Source organism: Agaricus bisporus (assembly GCF_000300575.1).
Source record: "Agaricus bisporus var. bisporus H97 unplaced genomic scaffold AGABI2scaffold_12, whole genome shotgun sequence".
In the NCBI taxonomy this organism is placed as follows: Eukaryota; Fungi; Basidiomycota; class Agaricomycetes; order Agaricales; family Agaricaceae; genus Agaricus; species Agaricus bisporus.
In genome coordinates, this window is record NW_006267347.1 from 682,512 (window position 1) to 701,816 (window position 19,305).

General features: G+C 46.6%; 7 protein-coding genes across 7 annotated transcripts; 1 reads left to right on the forward strand and 6 right to left on the reverse strand.

Moving 5' to 3' along the window:
• Window positions 1–375: 375 nt before the first annotated feature.
• Window positions 376–1,875, forward strand: AGABI2DRAFT_122093 (hypothetical protein; the record flags this gene model as incomplete). Its single annotated transcript, XM_006456111.1, has 1 exon — window positions 376–1,875. One exon carries the CDS (start codon window positions 376–378, stop codon window positions 1,873–1,875), a length of 1,500 nt encoding a protein of 499 aa, XP_006456174.1.
• A 49-nt stretch (window positions 1,876–1,924) lies between these two features.
• On the reverse strand, window positions 1,925–3,367 carry AGABI2DRAFT_227997 (hypothetical protein). Its single transcript, XM_006456112.1, has 5 exons — window positions 3,175–3,367; window positions 2,803–3,082; window positions 2,574–2,737; window positions 2,119–2,491; window positions 1,925–2,065 (listed from the first exon to the last, which is right to left on the reverse strand). Exons 2-4 carry the CDS (start codon window positions 2,971–2,973, stop codon window positions 2,131–2,133), a joined length of 696 nt encoding a protein of 231 aa, XP_006456175.1. The 5' UTR covers window positions 2,974–3,082; window positions 3,175–3,367; the 3' UTR covers window positions 1,925–2,065; window positions 2,119–2,130.
• A 4,021-nt stretch (window positions 3,368–7,388) lies between these two features.
• On the reverse strand, window positions 7,389–8,195 carry AGABI2DRAFT_122095 (hypothetical protein; the record flags this gene model as incomplete). The annotated part of the gene is made up of 1 exon (XM_006456113.1): window positions 7,389–8,195. One exon carries the CDS (start codon window positions 8,193–8,195, stop codon window positions 7,389–7,391), a length of 807 nt encoding a protein of 268 aa, XP_006456176.1.
• Window positions 8,196–9,430: 1,235 nt separating this feature from the next.
• Window positions 9,431–10,742, reverse strand: AGABI2DRAFT_146090 (hypothetical protein; the record flags this gene model as incomplete). The annotated part of the gene is made up of 9 exons (XM_006456114.1): window positions 9,431–9,485; window positions 9,654–9,717; window positions 9,768–9,872; window positions 9,930–10,034; window positions 10,239–10,310; window positions 10,368–10,431; window positions 10,470–10,490; window positions 10,572–10,622; window positions 10,674–10,742. The coding sequence occupies 9 exons, from the start codon at window positions 10,740–10,742 to the stop codon at window positions 9,431–9,433; spliced, it is 606 nt and encodes a 201-aa protein (XP_006456177.1).
• A 1,363-nt stretch (window positions 10,743–12,105) lies between these two features.
• On the reverse strand, window positions 12,106–13,863 carry AGABI2DRAFT_195402 (hypothetical protein). The gene is made up of 4 exons (XM_006456115.1): window positions 13,690–13,863; window positions 13,276–13,639; window positions 12,936–13,217; window positions 12,106–12,875 (listed from the first exon to the last, which is right to left on the reverse strand). The coding sequence occupies exons 1-4, from the start codon at window positions 13,830–13,832 to the stop codon at window positions 12,138–12,140; spliced, it is 1,527 nt and encodes a 508-aa protein (XP_006456178.1). The 5' UTR covers window positions 13,833–13,863; the 3' UTR covers window positions 12,106–12,137.
• An 828-nt stretch (window positions 13,864–14,691) lies between these two features.
• AGABI2DRAFT_195403 (hypothetical protein) lies at window positions 14,692–15,798 on the reverse strand. The gene is made up of 4 exons (XM_006456116.1): window positions 15,566–15,798; window positions 15,355–15,511; window positions 15,100–15,299; window positions 14,692–15,047 (listed from the first exon to the last, which is right to left on the reverse strand). The coding sequence occupies exons 1-4, from the start codon at window positions 15,665–15,667 to the stop codon at window positions 14,811–14,813; spliced, it is 696 nt and encodes a 231-aa protein (XP_006456179.1). The 5' UTR covers window positions 15,668–15,798; the 3' UTR covers window positions 14,692–14,810.
• A 2,742-nt stretch (window positions 15,799–18,540) lies between these two features.
• On the reverse strand, window positions 18,541–19,233 carry AGABI2DRAFT_211001 (hypothetical protein; the record flags this gene model as incomplete). The annotated part of the gene is made up of 1 exon (XM_006456117.1): window positions 18,541–19,233. The coding sequence occupies one exon, from the start codon at window positions 19,231–19,233 to the stop codon at window positions 18,541–18,543; it is 693 nt and encodes a 230-aa protein (XP_006456180.1).
• Window positions 19,234–19,305: the final 72 nt, after the last annotated feature.

The following is a 19,305-nucleotide window of genomic DNA, read 5'->3' on the forward strand; positions in this document are numbered from 1 at the left end:
GAATGTCACGTGTCACGTGTTGCAATTAAGCAGCTGCGATTTCCGGGATTCCTTTGACCCTCGACTTTCGTCTTTCTGAATGCTGGTTTGTGAGTTTCTTATGTTTTATTCTTCGAATTGACTCAATACGTGTCTTTCATACAGACGGGTCGTTGCTTGCTATAGAGGTCCTGCCTTAGGCTTCCAAGGACAACGCCGCCCCTTTTCTGGTTCGGACATGGATTACAGTGATGACTCTGTTCAGTGGCTAGGCTCGCAGGCGACGTGTCCGGCACTCGACAATCTCCTATCAGAGGCTGTCTTTAAGCCACAACCAGAGCTTTTCCGAAGTTCGTCCCTTTTTGCTCTAGACCTTTCCCAAGGCTAATCAACTCTATGGATCCAAAAGCATCGAGGGATTTGCCTAGCAGAATCGGAAAGTCTTCCCGATACATCCCGAATAGGGCTTTGTCTTCCAACCACCAGTCTCGTTCTCCTGCATCTACTTCGACGTCGTCATCATCGTCATTTACGTTCACTACAGCGTCGGACTCTGACAGACGAGGAACACCTGATTCTACACCGTTAAGTTCGTATGTTTTAGATGGTTCTGGCGGCACGTCGAGCTGGCAGGTCTCATCGAATGACTACCGGAACCGACAATCCCGCCCCTCGAACTCTGCAAATGGAAAGACAATTTCCGCCCCTGATTGTGACCGATTTTTCAATCTACTCGAGAAAGCATCAGCGCGAATAAATGACAACATTCGCAATGACACGAATGCGTCAAGGGAGTTTTCAAAGCGGATTACGCCATTGAAAAGCACGGCAAGCGTACCAAAGGCCTACGTCAAAAGAATAAATCGTACTGGTCACTCGGGGTCTGGGCTCGGTGCCGCATCGGAGGGCATTACGAAAGGGAAAGCGCGGGACTTGGCTACCTTGACTAACGCTCCCAAGGATGTATCTGGACGATCAGCCAGAATAGCCAAGAGCCTTAGCCTTCAGCAGGATCATATTGGTGCCACGATGGACCTGGACCCACCCAGGCCATCCCTCGAAGTAATGCCACCTCCTCCAGTCCCTCTTTTGCAAAAGAAATACTCAGCAGTATCTCCGACTGAAGATATAAGTCGACCTGATTCGCCGTTTGATTCCCCGAAACCATCCATACCCCAACCTTCTGCCTCATCGAAATCAAGTCCCACCGCGCCGTTCTCTAATTTTCAGAACCCGCATGAGCAGCTTACTCAAACACAAAATGCATGTCCTACAAGCTCCACCATTACACCGGGACCAACGCCTAAACTTCATTCTCTTCTTGATCCGGAACGCAGGCAGCGGAGACTCAAGCTCAAACGCACCATCTCCGCTTCATTGGCACCATTCTCTTCTTCCGGGTCTTCCTCGGATTTGGGGTCATCGACTCGCACTACGGTTCCTACGAACGCACCATCTCCACGCATTCGCACCAGTCACCAGACAAATACACATCCACTTTCTCAAGATGACCCCAGTACACGTCCTCCGCCTCTAGGCATGCGGAGGACCAATACTTTCCCACTCTTAACTCAAAAATCATCTGAGACCTCAAATCGTAACGTCAAAGTGGCAAAACCAGCGAAACAAAAGTTTAAGCCGCCACTACTCTCCACCACACAATCACCACCGACAAACGTTTCTTCGAGAAGCAACCATCCGTCTAGCAACCGGACTTCATCTTCTTCGAAGACGTCACGCGAAGCATCTCACTGTAAAGATGCTCCCAATCGCATCGACGAAGATATGGATGAGGACTTACCGTCGAATTCAGAAGCAGATTTCTCATTTGGTGAAAGCGTGAACTTTGATATTGATATGGACGCCTTGGAGGAGACAATGCGCAAGTATGATTGAAAGACTACATATATTATAGGCTTACTCTAACCTGTAAGTATTCGTTTTCGGAGGACTGATTCACAACTTTATCTTCGCCCTGCAAGAAATTTATGTAACGATAAATTATTTTAATTCTTCACTATAAAAACATGTCATCTCGAGTCAACTTCGAATTTCTCCATGACATCTAAACGTCTGACGCTCGTGCCTGTAAATTTCTGGTCAGCGACGCTGGGAAATAGTGTTTAGAGTGAATCTCACGTATAATAACTATCAGTACACCCAAGGCACAAATTTATATGGCACCCTCTTCGCATAAGCCTCCCACTCCGAACCGAAATTCGCATGCAAGAGATCATCTTCGGCTCTCAATCGCACTCCCATCCCACGAAAAGCAAAACTGCATTTAAGCAACCAAAGGCATAACAAGATCAAACCGATTGGGTTTCGAATACCATAATCTGCTGTCCAATTTCCTGGAGCTAGGAGGACACAGGTGGCGCCGATTAAAGTTAGATAAACGCCTGTGTAACTTGGGTGTCGAACGTAGGCGTAGGGACCGTGTGTGATGAGTTCGTGTTTGGGTCGAATGGTGATTTCGAAAGTGAATAGGTGACCGAGACATTTGAAACACCTTGTTTTGATGAATTAAGAAAATTGATTTTCAGTTTTTACAAAACATAGCGAGAATTGAGGGGCGATCAGGGGGGACGTACCATAACCTAAGGATGGCCGAGAGAATTGTAAAGATCGTGCCAAGGAAGAATACTGGGTGTATCACAGTCGAAACGGATCTTGGATGTGACACCGGGCACGAAAATACGATTCCATGGGAAACTATCGATGTCGTGTTCAGGACGGTGAAGAACCATACAGAACTCTGATAAGCGAAGAAGGGGAAATCAGAACTAAAACGAGGGCAAAAACCAAAAACAAGAACCTGACTTTAGACAGAAAGGTAATATGTTGTACAACACGTTCGAATAGGGTGTCTGTCTCCGGAGTTCCAGTGCAGACATGTTGTCTAGCTGCCGGTGGATTGGGAGGGGAAAGCGATATGTGAACAGAGAGGGCGTTGGCGAGGTACATGCTTATCTGCATTATCACTTTCGACATCGCGGGTGTGCACGAGAAAGAGTTGAGGGGAGGGGGGTAGGCCGGATTGATTCTCGTAACGACAGGGGAGTATGGGAGGCTTTAATTCGTTCCGTGCGGCTAGGACGTGCTATTTGAAGTAGAGAGGCGTCGGTGATGCGGGGACGTTAAAAATATCGGAAATGGGTAACTGTCATTCCATATTTACTTTTTGGGACTCACCGAAGACGGAGGCTAGATGGGATGCCTGAGAGAAGACTGGTGGGCAGAGAAGGGAAGAGGAGGATTGCACTTGAAGGATTTAAAGCACAGTTTATCCGGCGTGGAACTCTCCGAGGTGGGATGTAAATTATAAGAAGTAGATGCATGAGCACTCGAAGGTGTGGGTGGTAGGTGGATTCACTAGCTGAGCCTCTGGAGCTTGATTGTCGGTTGAGCTTACTTGCGTCAGGAAGCATCGGAGCGGCGAGTATTAGCATCTCGTTTGTCACAATCCAGAAGGTAAGAAGTGTGGTTCAAGCGCTCAGGATCGCGTTGCTTCGCAAACGGAGGAAAAGTTGCATTCTTGCATATGTCGCAAATGTTCGATGATAGTGTTCTCGAATCCAACATAGGTATTGCTCGCGGAGATCACTTCGACGATCGCATAGTAATATGCCTTCAGACATTTGGAGACCGAAAGGTGTCCAGATAGTTTCTAGGGGTAAAGTAGAGTTAATCTGACTGTTTTCCATCCGGGCGAGACTCTGAGTAGGAATTCGACCCGCAGCCGCTTGTCCAAATGCCAAATATCTATAACCCCGTATCGATGGGAATAATCCAGCGAGACAAAATGACACAGCATGGAGGAGGAGCAGGACGTTATTGGACGTTTTGAGGATTGACCAGTGTCGAACGATAGACCGACCTGGACCCCAGTTTCAAGGCCTCGAGCTTTCTGATGTAGTCATAGCAAATCAAAAGAACTGGCGGTGATGGAAGTTGTGCCTCGATGGCGGAAGCAAGGTGAAGCAGCAAAAAAAACGTAAGATTAGCTTTCATGTTGACTAGTGTCAGCCTAGTTGCGAGTGCATATGAATCACATATTGGAGCCCGCGTCAGTCCAGAGATAGAGATAACTTCCGTTGACATCAAGCAGGTTGTGAAGTAGGCAGGTAGACTTGATAGTGTAATGTAAGGTTCGAGTCGAGGAAATCGCCGGTTGCTGAGCTCCGAAGCTCTGTCCATTGGAAACGCCAATATTGCATCTGGTCCGATGTAGTTGATTCAACCACTTTCGAAGCGCAGTATCAAGAGAACTGTTGAGGTAATCCTATACTGATCGTACGCATCCGAGAACTAATCTCTACTTCCTTGATAGCCGCGGCGGTCGGTCTGGACACGTATCCCCGTGGCTTACCGATCGTACTCCAGCACGAAAGTGGTCCGATCTCCAGTATGAGTTTGTTAGCCAGGGAATTGTGGATCCTATACTTACCAGTACAATGGTAAGAGGCGACACAGCATACCAGACGTCCAAGTGAAGTGTGGTTAGCCTGAACTACCTGACATCCTTGTGGAACAACCGAAGCCCGTAACTCGGATGTGAACTATTCTTTCGTCGCGGCGTCGCCCACTCGGTAGGCTAGGGTCTGCATAAGAATCAAACATGGACCGGTGAAAAGGTGAATGAGAATAATTTCAGAAGGAGATCAACAGGGCCTCAAATGGTCCTTTCCGGGAATGCTTTTGAGCATGTTCGGCTTGAAAACCGCATACATAAGCTTCTTGCGACACATGACTGCATGACCGTTAGTTCGTTGATCTCGAAGAAATGACAAGAGTTCACCTCAACTTCGATGGAACCTCTGATTCGCATTGTCAATTTGCCGGTAAATATGCGAACCCAGAAAGCTATTCGAAAGGGACTGCTCCGTTCAATGCAATTGGGACAGGGGACAGGTTTGTCCTCCGGTGCCAGGCTCGATCGCAAGTATGACCACTCTTGAGAACGGGACCAAGTATCACCCGTTAGTGCACAAGAATAGGGCTCCAAGTTCGACGAGTAACGGCCCAATGAACAGGCCGACAAACGCATAACGGAAGAGATTGTAAATATCGCTCAAGCTAAAGAACCCCTGAGTAACTAGGCTGACTCATTGGTTTGCTGAAACTCTACTAGTTTTGGATGAGAAAGTAATGGGAAAGTGGCAATATCTGCACCTTAGCGTAGTCAACCTTCTGATTACTGGCCAGTTCTTGAGCCGTATTGATATCCGTTGTACCATTAACATTTATAGTTGACCCAACGGCCCGCGTTTTGTCCTCTCAAATCGCGAGATCGGTCATGTGACCGCGTTTCCGACTAGCTACCTCCCACATTCAAGCTAGTATCTGGTTCCCTGGACATGGATCGTTTATATACTGATGTAAAAAGAGCAGCCGGAGATCAAGTGAGTAGAATATAACCATTACTGTTAAGCCTTTCTGTTGACCCAAGATTCAGACGGTCAGGCCACTTTCAGATATGATGTGGAACTCTTGTAATCCGCGTTCGCCATCCCTTACGTCGGTGTCTTATACCAAAGGACCAAGACAGTCCGCGGAACTGGAAAATTAGTGATAACCCCAATGACTGGGCCAATTATCAACCAGCGATTATCATCCTCCTCAGTTCTATTCTTATTCTTGGATCCACAATGACGCCTTTGGTTTAATCCAAATGAGAGGGCTGACAGGTCTCGCAACCTACGGAAAGGTATATAAACCCTACCCCCGGGCGACCTAATTCTTCACAACTTCTTCCTCGAACTCTCACCTCAAACGCGCACTCGCTCATTGCTAGCTGCATGTATGTGATAGACGTTTAACCTCGGTGGTCGGCAAGGATCCCCAGCTGCAAAGTCCGTCTCTCTCTTCCCTTATCGTTGTTGACACACGCTGACGCTTTTTATCTTAGAATGCTCTCTGATGCAGGCAGTCTGGGTGACTCGCAGTCGGTGGTCCCGCTCTCCGACATCGACCAATGCGTACGTTGCTCTCACTCGTCTTTGTTGCTGATATTAACGCTTTTCAACTAGTTGCTAATATACCCTGGTCTCGACCAACCCCAGCAAGCGGCGGCGATGCTCGTATTTTTTTTTATCATCCATCCATTCTTTTAAAAAACCCACCACCCACCGACGCCACCGAGGGATATTCATTATATCTATCGCCTCTTGCACTAGCGTGTGAGAGCGCTGTAACAGGCCTGACACACGACGACGGTATGTCTACCTTGTCTATTCTGTCTCGTGGCTGAAAATATAATCAGATAGCTATTGCACAGTCAGTCAGTCCTACCCAAGCACCGATAAAAAGCAGCGAGCGTAAGCCCAACCTTTTACATATTAGACTTAGATGACTGTTGCTAACATGTGATACAGGTGTACTTCAAGACGATACCCTGTGCTTCAAAATACTGAGTTTACAGCGAGTCGATGTCAATTACGGCGGAGGTCTGCATATAGTTGGGTTTTCACCCTCTACCCGCCTTCCTCGCTCGGGCGGCAGCTGGACCATCAACGTTTAAAAAGGAGTCTTCACTCTGGTCGCGGACTGTCGCAGCTTGTGTGACCATATAACCTGTATGCGCTTTTCTACATCTCGCTCTTGGTATCTTATTAACTCGTGGCTTGGCTTGTCAGGTGTGATTTTGTGTGCCTCAAGATTCAACACTGTGACGCCAAGATGTGCAGCGGCTGGGTTAGAGAGAGCCGCGGACTGCTGCAGCTGCCTTGAGAATAAATCTAGTACGTCTCCCTTTTCTATGCTTTCAACTATAGACTGACGGTGCTTTGACCTGCAGGTGTGATTATTTTCGAGTACCTCAAGACAACATGTGCCGCAAGATGTGCAGCGGCTGGGCTAGAGGGAGCCGCGGACTGCTGCAGCTGGTTTGAGAGTATATCTTGTACGTCTCCGTTTTGCTCTTCGACTTTTCTCGGCTGGCAATCTTTCAAGGTACTCTTTCGGGCGATGCTCATCGTATTCTAAATTTCGGGAAGACGCCTATTGAGCATCCTAAGTATTGAAGAGATGAGAAGACTGGGCAATTTGATGCACACTTAATCTCCTTCATGACGATGGATCGGATAACTTGCTCTAGTTAGATATTTGACTATAGGAAGAGGCCGTACATCTGTATCAGCTCTTAGCTCGAAATATATGCCAATGCAACTTGGAATGCTCCTTATCCTTTCAATGAATCTGAAGATACCATTCTGCTTTGTTTCTCGCATAGTTTTTCGACTGAGTTAGCAAAGATCTCTGACGCAACGTACTGAAAGGATCCTTTCTAAAGGGTCATCAGAAGCTTGTCGTACATGCCGACTCCAAAGTGTTGAGCTCGAAAAAAGAAGACTTAAAGTTCAAAGGACAAAGACAAAGAACTACATATAGGACGCAAAGACAAGTAGTTAACTCTCAAATACCAATTTGATTTGTACATGGTCTAATCCGCCATACACCTCTTTTGCTTCGGATACAAGATTTTTCAATGCACCATAATGAGAGCTCGACGCCCAGTCGATCTTGTCAGACTCTTTGGGTGAAATCAATTTGTATGAAAATTCAACCAAGCGACTATGATACTCCAACTCAGCCGATGAGCCAACGCAAGGTGGTAATGTGAGGCTGTCGAGGTCAGGCTCCAAACTCTTCTGAGGTAGAGGTCCATGACGTCTTGAGTACAGTATGGCGATTAATACAGAGCATGGTGTAGCATCCAAGTATGAGATTATGTGTAGACCTTGTAAGTGTGGAAACAGGATCTCATTTCCCGGCGTGATGATAAGTTTCTGTAGCCACTGTTCATCATATTCGGCTTCCCACCCCAGCTTGACGTCCAATATTTTCAAGTTTTCGAAAATGTGAAAGTATTGGCTGATGCAAGACGTCAGTGAAGGGTAGAACATGAGGTACTCTAGTCGTTGCATGGAGGTAAAGAAGGTTTGAGTGGAAGGGAGATTGCTTGGAGCCATTGTCTTCCAATCCAAATGACGAAGGTTGGGGAAACGAAAGTGAGTGAGTAACCGGATGCACCAAGAATCGTAGTCTGCATTTTCATCTTCACTGTGGACAAGCCATCCGAAATTTGTAATCAGTCGCATATTAAAGAGGATGTGAGGTGGTGGAGACCATGTTTGCTCCTCATGATCGTCGAGATACAAACAGAAAGAAAAAATGGGTGAGATGAGGGTGTAAGGAAAGAAACATGAGGGCATGTTCGGGATTTGTATGATATAATTCCATTTCGGTGATATTTTTCCAAGGAAATACCAAGTTGGTGTGTGGCATACTATATCCCAGTTCGTTCAATGAAAGCCTCTGAAGGAGAGGGCTGTCGCGGAAAAGTACATGGGGAGACGCTGATATCTTGCAGCGCCAATGAAATTCCACCTCCACGAGTCGAGTGAATTGAACCTCTCTCTGCGCATAGTCAATGATGGAAGGACACATGCAGTTAACATGTTCTTCAGAATTCGAAACAACTCCATCCCATACGTGGAAAGATTTCAACTTCCCAGGGTTCTCTTCCAAAATAACTTGGATAATTTGGTCGAGGACAACCCCCAGCTCGGACACCAGATTGAAATCATAAATCCGAACGGACAATCCAGCGAAGCCTACATGCTTGTAGTGCGGTATCGAGGTTATCGATTTATAGGACCCTCTGAAGAGCGAAAGAATTTCAAAATGATCGCGTAGCATGATACCAATGCGAGCAGACGCTACCGAGACGAAACAAACGCCCCGTATCAGAAATGGTACTTGGTCGATCTCTCCAGCCATATGTTATGGGCCGGATGGAAAGCCAAAGAATGCGAGAAAACAGTTCGGCAGGGAGGCTGCAGATAGGCGACTCGAGAAGATTACCTGGTGGAGGAGATCTGCGCACCTCCTATACGATTGACGGGTACCAGCATAGTCTTGAGAGTCGAGCTGCATGGTTTTGGGCTTGAGTATATATAGTGGTGAGTACAAGTGTATTTATCATCTAGGTTGAGCGCCCTGTTCGGCCCGCACCAGCCGTCACACTACTCCCATGCGTTAGAGGTTAGGGGGGTCCGTATAGCAGCTTCAGCAAGTTATCTCAAAGCTAATATATTATGACAAAACCCATCCAATGAAGTACGGGAAACGAATGCGAGAGATACAATGCGCTCTACGCGCAATAGTTAAAGGCATATACAAAAAGATTGGTTGGGTCAACTCAACATGAATCTAAAAAACCACGAATAACTAAAATAATCCGCAAACACTCCTCACCCTCATTCAATCTCTCTCTCTCCATCGATCACCATCATCATCATCGACAACTAGAACAATCCAGCCAAATCTGCGAATGGATCTTTATTTACAGGCTACTGCGATTGTGTCTTCTTTTTTCGAGCTCAACGGTTCGGAGTCGGCATGTGCGACAAGCTTCTGATGACCCAAATGGTTTGGAACTTTAGAACTAAGGATCTTTTCGGTATGTTGCGTCAGAGACCTTGCTAAACTTAATCGAAAATCTATACGAGAAACAAAGCAGAGTGGTATCTGGTCAGATTCATATATTTCGAGCTAAGAGCTAATATAGATGTACGATCTCTTCCTATAGTCAAATATCTAACTAGAGCTTATTCGATTCATTATCATGGAGAGAATTTTAACTTTATACTGAGGCATCTATTCGTTACTTGGGATGTTCAATGAGCGTCTTCCCGAAGTTTAGAATACGATGAGCATCGCCCGAAAGAGTACCTTGAAAGATTGCCAGCCAAGAGAAGTCGAAGAGGAAGAGGGAGACGTACAAGATATACTCTCAGACCAGCTGCAGCAGTCCGCGGCTCCCTCTAGCCCAGCCACTGCACATCTTGCGGCACATATTGTCTTGAGACACTTAAGACTAATCACACCTGAAGGTCAAAGCATCGTCAGTCTACAGTTGAAAGTATAGAGAAAGGGAGACGTACTAGATTTATTCTCAAACCAGCTGCAGCAGTCCGCGGCTCTCTCTAACCCAGCCGCTGCACATCTTGGCGTCACAGTGTTGAATCTTGAGGCACACAAAATCACACCTGACAAGCCAAGCCACGAGTTAATAAAAAACCAAGAGTTGGGTTGTAGAAAAGCACATACAGGTTATATGGTCACACAAGCTGCGACAGTCCGCGACCAGAGTGAAGACAAAGTCGCTACCACTCCTTTTTAATTATTGATGGTCCAGCTGCCGCCCGAGCGAGGAAGGCGGGTAGAGGGTGAAAACCCAACTATATGCAGACCTCCGCCGTAATTGACATCGACTCGCTGTAAACTCAGTATTTTGAAGCACAGGGTATCGTCTTGAAGTACACCTGTATCACATGTTAGCAACAGTCATCTAAGTTTAATATGTAAAAGGTTGGGCTTACGCTCGCTGCTTTTTATCGGCGCTTCGGTAGGACTGGGCGACTGTACAATAGCTATCTGATTATGCTGTCAGCCGCGAGACAGAATAGACGAGGTAGACATACCGTCGTCGTGTGCCAGCCCAGCTATATAAAAGGAATATCCCTCGGTGGCGTCGGTGGGTGGTGGGTTTTTAAAAAGAATGGATGGATGATAAAAAAAAATACGAGCATCGCCGCCGCTTGCTGGGGTTGGTCGAGACCAGGGTATATTAGCAACTAGTTGAAAAGCGTTAATATCAGCAACAAAGACGAGTGAGAGCAACGTACGCATTGGTCGATGTCGGAGAGCGGGACCACCGACTGCGAGTCACCCAGACTGCCTGCATCAGAGAGCATTCTAAGATGAAAAGGGTTAGCGTGTGTCAACAAATATACGGGCAGAGAGAGGGACGGACTTTGCAGCTGGGGATCCTTGCCGACCACCGAGGTTAAACGTTTATCACATACATGCAGCCAGCATTGAGCGAGTGCGCGTTTGAGGTGAGAGTTCGAGGAAGAAGTTGTGAAGAACTAGGTCGCCCGAGGGTAGGGTTTATATACCTTTCCGTATGTTGCGAGACCTGTCAGCCCCCTCATTTGGATTCAAACCAAAGGCGTCATTGTGGATCCAAGAATAAGAATAGAACTGAGGAGGATGATAATCGCTGGTTGATAATTGGTCCAGTCATTGGGGTTATCGCAGTCCCCGCGGACGGTCGGTCCTTTGGTGTAAGACACCGACGTAAGAGACGGCAAACGCGAGTTCCACGAGTTCCACAAAGTGGCCTGACCGTCTGAATCTGGGTCAACAACAAGGCTTATTAAGAAGGGTTTAATTCCACTCACTGAATCACTTCTAACATCAGTATAAACGATCAATGTTTTCCGCCCCAGCGTCAGCTAAATAAATAGCATGTTCCTCAGAATTTAAAATGAATCCATTCTCTTCCAAAAATAACTCGGTCGAGGACGAACCCCCAGCTCGGACATCTGAACGGATAATCCAGCTGAGCCTACACGCTTGTAGTAGTGTCGGAGGAGGGACACATAATCCGGTATCGAGGTTATCGACCCACAAGGACCCCCCGCAGAGCGAAAGCATCCCAAAATTGAGGATCGGATCGCGGAGCATGATACCAGTATGAGCAGACACCACCGAGGCGAAACAAATGCTTCGTATTAGAAATGATACTGGGTCGGTCTCTCCGGCCCCCGCCATATTTTATGGGAGCGACGAATAGCCAAAGAATACGAGAAACAGTTTAACAGGAACGCGGGAGATAGGTGATTCCAAGAGATTACGGTGGTGGAATAGATCCCCGGTATCAGCATAGTCTCCAGAGTCGAGTTGCATGGTGTTGGGCTCGAGTATACTAGTTGTGAGTACGTAATTACCATCTAGAAATGAATAAGTTTAGCGCCCCGTTCGGTCCGCAACAGCCCTCACACAACTCCTATGGTTTAGGGGGTTAGGGGGTCCGTATCGCAGCTTCAGCAAGTTCTCTCAAAGCTAAAATACTACGACAAAACACCATCCATTGAAGTACTGGAAGATAATGCGAGAGGTACAATGCGCTCTACGCGCAATAGTTAAAGACACATACAAAAAAAACAAAGATACGTCAACTCAACAACATGAATCCAAAAAACCACGAATAACTAAAATGATCTGTAAAAACTCCTTACTCTCGACATCCAATCTCTCCCTCTCCCTCCCTCTCCACCGATCATCATCATCATCATTGCCAAGAACTAAAACAATCCAGCCAAATCTGCAAATGGATCTTTATTAACCTGCTGCGATTGTTGTGCCTGTGACTGCGGTTGAGATGACGATGACTGCAAATGACGTTGTTGTTGAGACTGTGGTCGACTCGTACTTGTCTGCGATCCCACAAAACCTCCACCACTAACACCTCCAAACATATTAGGTGGCGCAACTGAAGGTTGAGCAAAATGATTCGTAGGTCCAGGAGACGTTGGAAGCATAATTGCCGCTGGGGGAGTCACACTTTGCCGAGGTTGAAACGGTGACGATGTCCCACTACCGGTCTCCCCACCTAAGCGAAGACCACCAAACCCGTTGTTGTTGTTGTATGCTGAAGTAGGAGCTGGTGAATGCGTTGATACACCAAGGTTTCCAAAGGCTTGTGGTTGAGATATCTGAGGCGCAGAAGGCGTAGCGAATAAGCCTGCTAGATCCCCGATACCTCCTGTAGGATCGCTGGTAGTTGTCGCAGGCGAACCTTCGTCGAAATCAATCAACGAGGTTTGCTGGGAGGGAGCATTGTTATTAGATAGTTCCGAGGGTATTGGGTTAGCCGCTGCAGCGTAGTCGCCTCTTTTAAAAGCGTCGTATCTCGAGAGTACGGTGTTTATTTGGTCGTTGATTTGGAGGAATGTATCGAGGGATTCGGAATCATCTGTTGCCGCATCGTTTATCCATTTTTGGAGTCGAGGACGTGCATTTTTGAGAATGGATGCGACTTGCTATAAAGAAGCAATGGCTTAAGTGTTCATGGAATCAAGCAACTACTTGGACCAACTCACGTCGTAAGCGTCACCTGAAACGAATCGTTCCCCTCGGTCTCGGTCTACGTTGTCCAGCATCTCGTTGAGCAAAATGACTTTTTGCTCAAGTTTGTTGAGATCGTTAAGTGCCTGAGCGCGATAATCTGGTTTTGCATCGGGGTTGGCCCCAGCGAGGGATTTCATGAGTTCTTGTGCTACGGCTAGGTCTCTTGGGGTACCACGTCGGATGAGTTCTTGGAGTTTAGCAGACTGGGCCTCCCGGTCCTCCTCCTCTAGTTCCTCTGCAGATTTTATATTTGCCTAGCAGACGTAAGACATCAGTAACAGAGATCAAGTGAGCTAGAAATGCAAAACGCACAGAAGGCGTAGCAAGGGCAGGTTGCCTCCCAATCTCTCTAAATCTATAACCCTTAAACGTGAGTAGTCGGTGCATATCTCTGATATTCCCTAAGTCTTCTTTCCATCTCGAATCCGTACAAATACCCTCTTTCCAGCTGTGTATTAGGTCCAGTATGCGTGTCATCACAGAATTTGGAAACGGAGGCGGTCGTTCTGGAAATCGGCGGACAAGCTCATTCAAGAACTCCTTGGTTGCTATCTGCAAATGAAAAGGGTATCCACAGGATTGAACGAGGGTGTCGAGGAGAGAAAGGGAGAGAAGGGCGATGTGTGGGTTTCTATGATTGGAAAGTCTGGCTATCGTCATCGCTGCATCCCGAGGGCTGTTATCGAGGGTCAGAATGGTTGTTTGAGTGTGAATGGGAAGTGGTACTTGTTGGATTTCTTTTTATTGATGTAGTCCGCCACTTCGAGATGGAGGGCATAGTTGGGTTCGTGGAGGGATGGTTCGCAGGCGCGGGATATCAGCACTTCCAGCGGGTTTGTGCGCATCCAACTTGTCCCCGAGGAAAGCATGACGGGCTTGCAAAGAGGAAACGGAATAGAGCAGACACGCAGGCGTGGCACACGGAACAAATTTCCTTTTCCGGTAATGATCTACCTGTGTCATTTTCTGCATTTGCGCATGTACCCTGATCCATTGGATCTCTATTGCTAGGGAACATTCTCTAAACTAGTACTCAGCTTTACGCCAATTATCACCACTTCCAGTTTGAATCCCATCTTCACTATCACGGTACTATTATTCTTATACTTGTACTCACGCTCCTCGCCATGCAGGATTGCAGTCATTATAATAGGAAGTCCCACTTATAATGCCGGTCTCACATGCAGGTATGCACATACACGAAATTCCAATCCCTTATCAAGTTCGATGCCTCAGCGCCGCTGGTGAGCGCATGCTTCGTGGTTAGCCGTCAAAAAGAATACTCAAGAACTTCTGCCACAATAGAATGCGTATAAATAGCATAAACATTTGCAGTCTCTACGAAAGAAAAATGGAGATCGGAGGTGCATCCATGCTCACACCCTGTGAACAAAAATAATAAATGTCACTACAACAAACTCGTAAACGACTCTCTTCTAAAATCTGTTCAAATGTGGACACCAGTCAATACCTTGACTCGGAGTAGATCCCTAGGGTTAACCCTGACGCAGAAGTAGAGAACACTACCGAGGAGAGGAGAACAACTATTAGATCTTGACTGACTTCGACAACGAAAGACAAAATCATAGCGAGGAAGACCTTGAGAAGGCAGTCCCAAAGGTCGAAAATTTACATATAGCCAAGCTGGTTCGACAGGCTGTATTTAATTTTACACAAGAGAAGCAGATCCTGCAATGATTTTCGTCCCAATTGATAGGTAAGACCTATAAATAAGTCTATGGAAGTTTCCCCATATTAAACTTTCACATTCTTTCTGAGCTGAATTTAAGAGGTATATTATTTAGACGCCACTACAAACGCGTAGACGAACTATGTAATAAAACTTTTTAAACCTTGACAACAGCCAACACCTTGAGGAGAGCAAGGAGGTGGAGCCTGACACAGATGTCGATAACACCGCCGAGGAGAGGGAGGAGGACAACAATGAGACCACCGCAGACTTGGACAACAAGGGACACAATGACGGAAAGGAGGACATTGATATCGACGATGATCTTGAGGAGGGCGCTGATGTCAACAGACACGCACACCTTCACAACGAGCCCAATGACAGCCAAAACAACCTGCGCCAAAGAGTTAGTCACAAATCCTTTACTGAAATCAAAACCAACGTACAATAAGGAGTTCGGCCACAATCTTGGCAACAACATCGACGGTAACGGTGACACCGTTGAGGACGAGGAGGTCAACACCAACATGGACGGCAGCCTTGATATCAGCAACGGCCGCGACGAGAGCAACCTTGATGTCGGCAAGGACATCGAGAGAGACCTTGACAGCGGCATCGACCTCAATGTCAGCCGAGATGGCAGCAGCTTGAGACAAATATGAATAAGATATTACAGGCAGTCACGAAAGACTTCAACTTACTCAATTTCTCGCACATCGGCTTCACCTCAGCGGTGACATCAACGATGATTTCGAGAACAGACTTGTGTTGCTCGCCACCACGGGGGTAGTTGTGGTAATAACCACCGACTGCATCAGCGGCACCGCCCCGAGGGACGACAGCAGGAGCACCAGCGGGCTGAAAATTTGAACGTTAAAAATTAAGACAATACAAGACCAAAATAAAACTCACAAGCTTGTTAGCTACATCGGCCACATTGGCAGTGGGGAGAGCAGAGCAAACAGCCGCGAAGGCGAGGGTTGCAAAAGTAGCGATGGAGGCAAAAGAACGCATTTCGAAAAGAATGTGGGGGAGGTGGGTTAAGCTAAAGGCTGTTGTGTGGAGTAGGTGATGCTAACTGGAAAAGTTTGCTGAGTCTGGAGAAGTGCAACACGCCTGGTTTTATAGGCTGCGACGACGCCAAGCTTGGAACGGCTGTTTATTTGTTCTGTGTCCGAATCGTTCCGTTAAAATATTTGCTGCCATTCCAATTGCGTTTAGCCTGGCTGGTTAGACCGAAATTACCAAAATTTACGCAAGAGAAGCAAGACCCTGAAAGTATTTCGTCCTACCCTGATGGCGAATTGACGGGTAAGACCTAATATCATGAAGTCTATTGAATTTAAATGTTATCCTATATTATACGGGCCACCGAAGTCGTTCGACGAGGTCCAACTGCGAGCCATCCCAAGCGGAAACCAGAAATGCGCCATCGACATTCGACTAGAGGTAAATCGTTATAGATATTTCAAGTTCGAAATTTTTTCCAAGAATAAGAGCCGAAAAACAAATGACGGCAAGTTCACTAAATTCAAGGTTCGAGCTAAGGGTCTGACATGCGCTTGGTCAATAGAGTGATGGAACGTCGGGACGGAGAGTGAATACCTTCGCAATATCTCACGCTCTTGTCACGTAATGCGACGGATACGGTCCTCGCACAAATCGGAATTGAAATTAACACCAGATACGTACTTTATGCATTATATATGGGTTTCAAGGCCAGTGGATGTCCACATGGCCTACCACGAAATCCACAGGTCGTGGTTTTCACCATGGCTGCGCTCATGGACGTGGTACAAGCATGGATTTGATGGCGCGGCAAAGCCCGGGCCACCACTCGGGTCGGCGACTCGGGCTCCTGCTTGATTTACCATCAATTGACTTTGAATGACCGTCAATTTACAAGTATGTAGTATGTACTACTATGTACACCTGTACAAGTACAAAAATGTATGAACTAACACATATTTACAATGATACTGGTAGATTTTGAGGTATTCGAAACTGGACGGATCAAGCAGAAATGGATGATGAAGATGAGACTGGCCCCAAGTTGGAATCTGCAACAAATCACTATGTATGACGAAATCGCATGTTGAGTAGACTTAGTATTAAATTTAGCGAGTTCCAGGCGTAAGCATTCATGAATGCATGACGTCTGAGTTGTCCGTAGTCCTTTAGTCTTTAGATACCGAAAGATGTTCTCCACTCATCCTATATTCAGATAACTTTTCCATCTGGTAAGCTTGCGGGACCATTCCAGAATCCAGACTGGTTGGAAAACTATATATTCCAATGCCATCGAAAAAAAAAACAGTTGGTGCGCGATTTTGAAATCTCATCAGTCTCTGCAGCTATTCTGAAGCTACCTCGACTGTCTGCGTATCTATGATTCCATCAACGAGGTACCGAAAGCATCGCTCCAACATACAACCTTTGGGCGCTCCGATTTCGAGTTACTCGTTGCTTCAGGTAGCTTCGGAGTCCTTGGTGGGTGTTTCATGAAAATACTACCCAGCGCAGCATCGCGAGGTAACACCGTGTTTCGGCCTCCAGGCTTCAGACCGCAGTACGCCAGTCATAGTCGCGCTGAGTCTCTTCTCGTCTGACCAAGCAGGCTCGATTGATGGATATACATATATAGCAACTTCCCACACTAGTAAGGGATCAACCACAGTCCCACGCCATGGGTCCATGGCCACCATGGATATCCACGTGGATATCCATGGTTCAGTGGACATGGATGAACACGTCATCCATCATGTTGAAAACACTATCAAGATTACTTCTATTATATAGTTGCAGACCCTTGCAATAAGTACTAAGTACAGTGGCATGCTCAGCGCCCTCAGCTATACCGTTTACTCCGCTAATCACCGTACAAATCAAGGCTGCCATGTTCCAGACTTGTTCCAGACCCTGGGCCATAGTATGAACTCGGCTTTGATCTCTCTTCTGGTCTCTGCGATTTTGTTTCTTTGTTTACTGAGTTCCCTCGCATATTGCCTTGTGTGACCTTGACTTTTCTTCCTACTATCATTAGTAGTTGATGTACGCAGAGTGTGTTGAGGCATCCCACAGTCAAATCATTTTATTGTCATTTGTTCGTTTATTTTGGAAGAGAAGGTCAGCAGACTCAGAGAACTTTAAATGCCAAGTCAAAGCCATGACAAATTGAATACACGCAGTGGAATTAGAACGGGTTGACGACCGAGATTGAAAAGTTTAAACGTGATGAATGTCGAAAACTTGGAGTTGCTGGAACTTGGAAGAGTTTATCGCCATGCTCGAAAACCACCTGTCACTTATACCCACTTGTGCTGTCGGTGCGTTCCAAGTAAGTCGAATCGTTTTGCGGCCGCACTTAGACTGGCGAAGAGGATCGTGGACTAGCTATTGACCTAGGTTTTGTTGACGTCAGTTCCTACGTTTGTCATTTCTATTGCCAATGTTCTCTTACTTAGATGAAGGGCGAATAACATGGACACATATGGGCTTGCGTCACCGGTGGAGCGTACTAATCATTTCTACAGTTCACCGTGACTAAAATGCGGTATATTTGTCTCCAATTACACTGCCATACTTTTGCTATGTTATTTATGATAATGGCCGTGTCGTTTTTATGGATTCAATTTATCAATATTTTGAGTGTCACACTTCCAGTCGACCAAGTAGAATCCAATATGATCAAATCCGTTCGGCATTAAAGACGTCGAACAATGATGCCACCGTGACTCGACAAATATATATCCCTTGAATCATTTTGACAATTTGCAGAACGTTTGGTATCAAGTTCGTACCTGCCCATAGCCGATTTCAAGAGTGAATTACCATGCAAATCACGCCGACTATGTTTGATGAGATGGATGCGCGAATTCAATACTGTTCTACGTTGAAGAAGAAGCAGAGGGAGGCGTAAGTCGATGCCTCCAACCAACTTCATGTCCATTCTCGATCATAGGTTCGACGAAACCCCTAAAAACCCACGGCCTTTCATCTTCCCCTCTCTCATTTACATCCTCGCCCTCCTTCAAAGAACTTCGATCTTGTGACCACCGCATCCCATAACCCTCCTTAACTCTTATCTCATACACCAGCACCTGATGGGGTAACCAATGCAAATTCCTCCATGTAACTGCATTAACAATCTTCCAAAATAATATCAAGGATTGCTGATTCAAGTGGGATTTCGAGCCTTGAGCGCGACCCCACCATCCTAGCTGACCGGCTGAAGTTTTAGACACGTCGGAAGGGTGAAGTTCTTGTGAGCGATGGGCATGTTTCGTCCAAGCGCGTGCACCAACGGTCAAACCAACTGTGTTACTGATTTGATAGGTGGAAAGACATTGGTCGATTGTCGGAGGAATGGAGCCGAGTGCAGAACCAGTTGTCAGAGCCAAACCATGAGAAAGGTGGACAAAGAGAGGAGAGGCTTTTAATTCCAGGTCGGCCGTAGAGAGATGATCAGTATCACTTCTAGAGAGAAGAATTCGGGAGACACTGGCGCGATGTTCTGGAGCTGAAGCCAGCTCCTGCATGTTGAAGCAGCATGGGTCCGAAAGGGGGAGGACCAGAGTCATGGTACTACACAAACATATCGCAAACATATCAACCTCAGAATTTCAGAATCTCTTGGAATTTGGCTTGGCTTG

Excerpts from the sequence above, each read along its gene's own strand:
- AGABI2DRAFT_227997 (XM_006456112.1), bottom strand. The coding sequence starts at position 2,973 with ATGTCGAAAGTGATAATGCAGATAAGCATGTACCTCGCCAACGCCCTC. Across the intron at positions 2,738-2,802 it reads ATATTACCTTTCTGTCTAAA|AGTTCTGTATGGTTCTTCAC; the intron begins GTCAGGTTCTTG and ends TTCGCTTATCAG. Across the intron at positions 2,492-2,573 it reads TCGGCCATCCTTAGGTTATG|GTGTTTCAAATGTCTCGGTC; the intron begins GTACGTCCCCCC and ends CATCAAAACAAG.
- AGABI2DRAFT_195402 (XM_006456115.1), bottom strand. The coding sequence starts at position 13,832 with ATGCTTTCCTCGGGGACAAGTTGGATGCGCACAAACCCGCTGGAAGTG. Across the intron at positions 13,640-13,689 it reads AATAAAAAGAAATCCAACAA|CCCTCGGGATGCAGCGATGA; the intron begins GTACCACTTCCC and ends CCTCGATAACAG. Across the intron at positions 13,218-13,275 it reads CTGCCCTTGCTACGCCTTCT|GCAAATATAAAATCTGCAGA; the intron begins GTGCGTTTTGCA and ends TACGTCTGCTAG.
- AGABI2DRAFT_195403 (XM_006456116.1), bottom strand. The coding sequence starts at position 15,667 with ATGCGTTCTTTTGCCTCCATCGCTACTTTTGCAACCCTCGCCTTCGCG. Across the intron at positions 15,512-15,565 it reads CCGATGTAGCTAACAAGCTT|CCCGCTGGTGCTCCTGCTGT; the intron begins GTGAGTTTTATT and ends TCAAATTTTCAG. Across the intron at positions 15,048-15,099 it reads TTGTGGCCGAACTCCTTATT|GTTGTTTTGGCTGTCATTGG; the intron begins GTACGTTGGTTT and ends TCTTTGGCGCAG.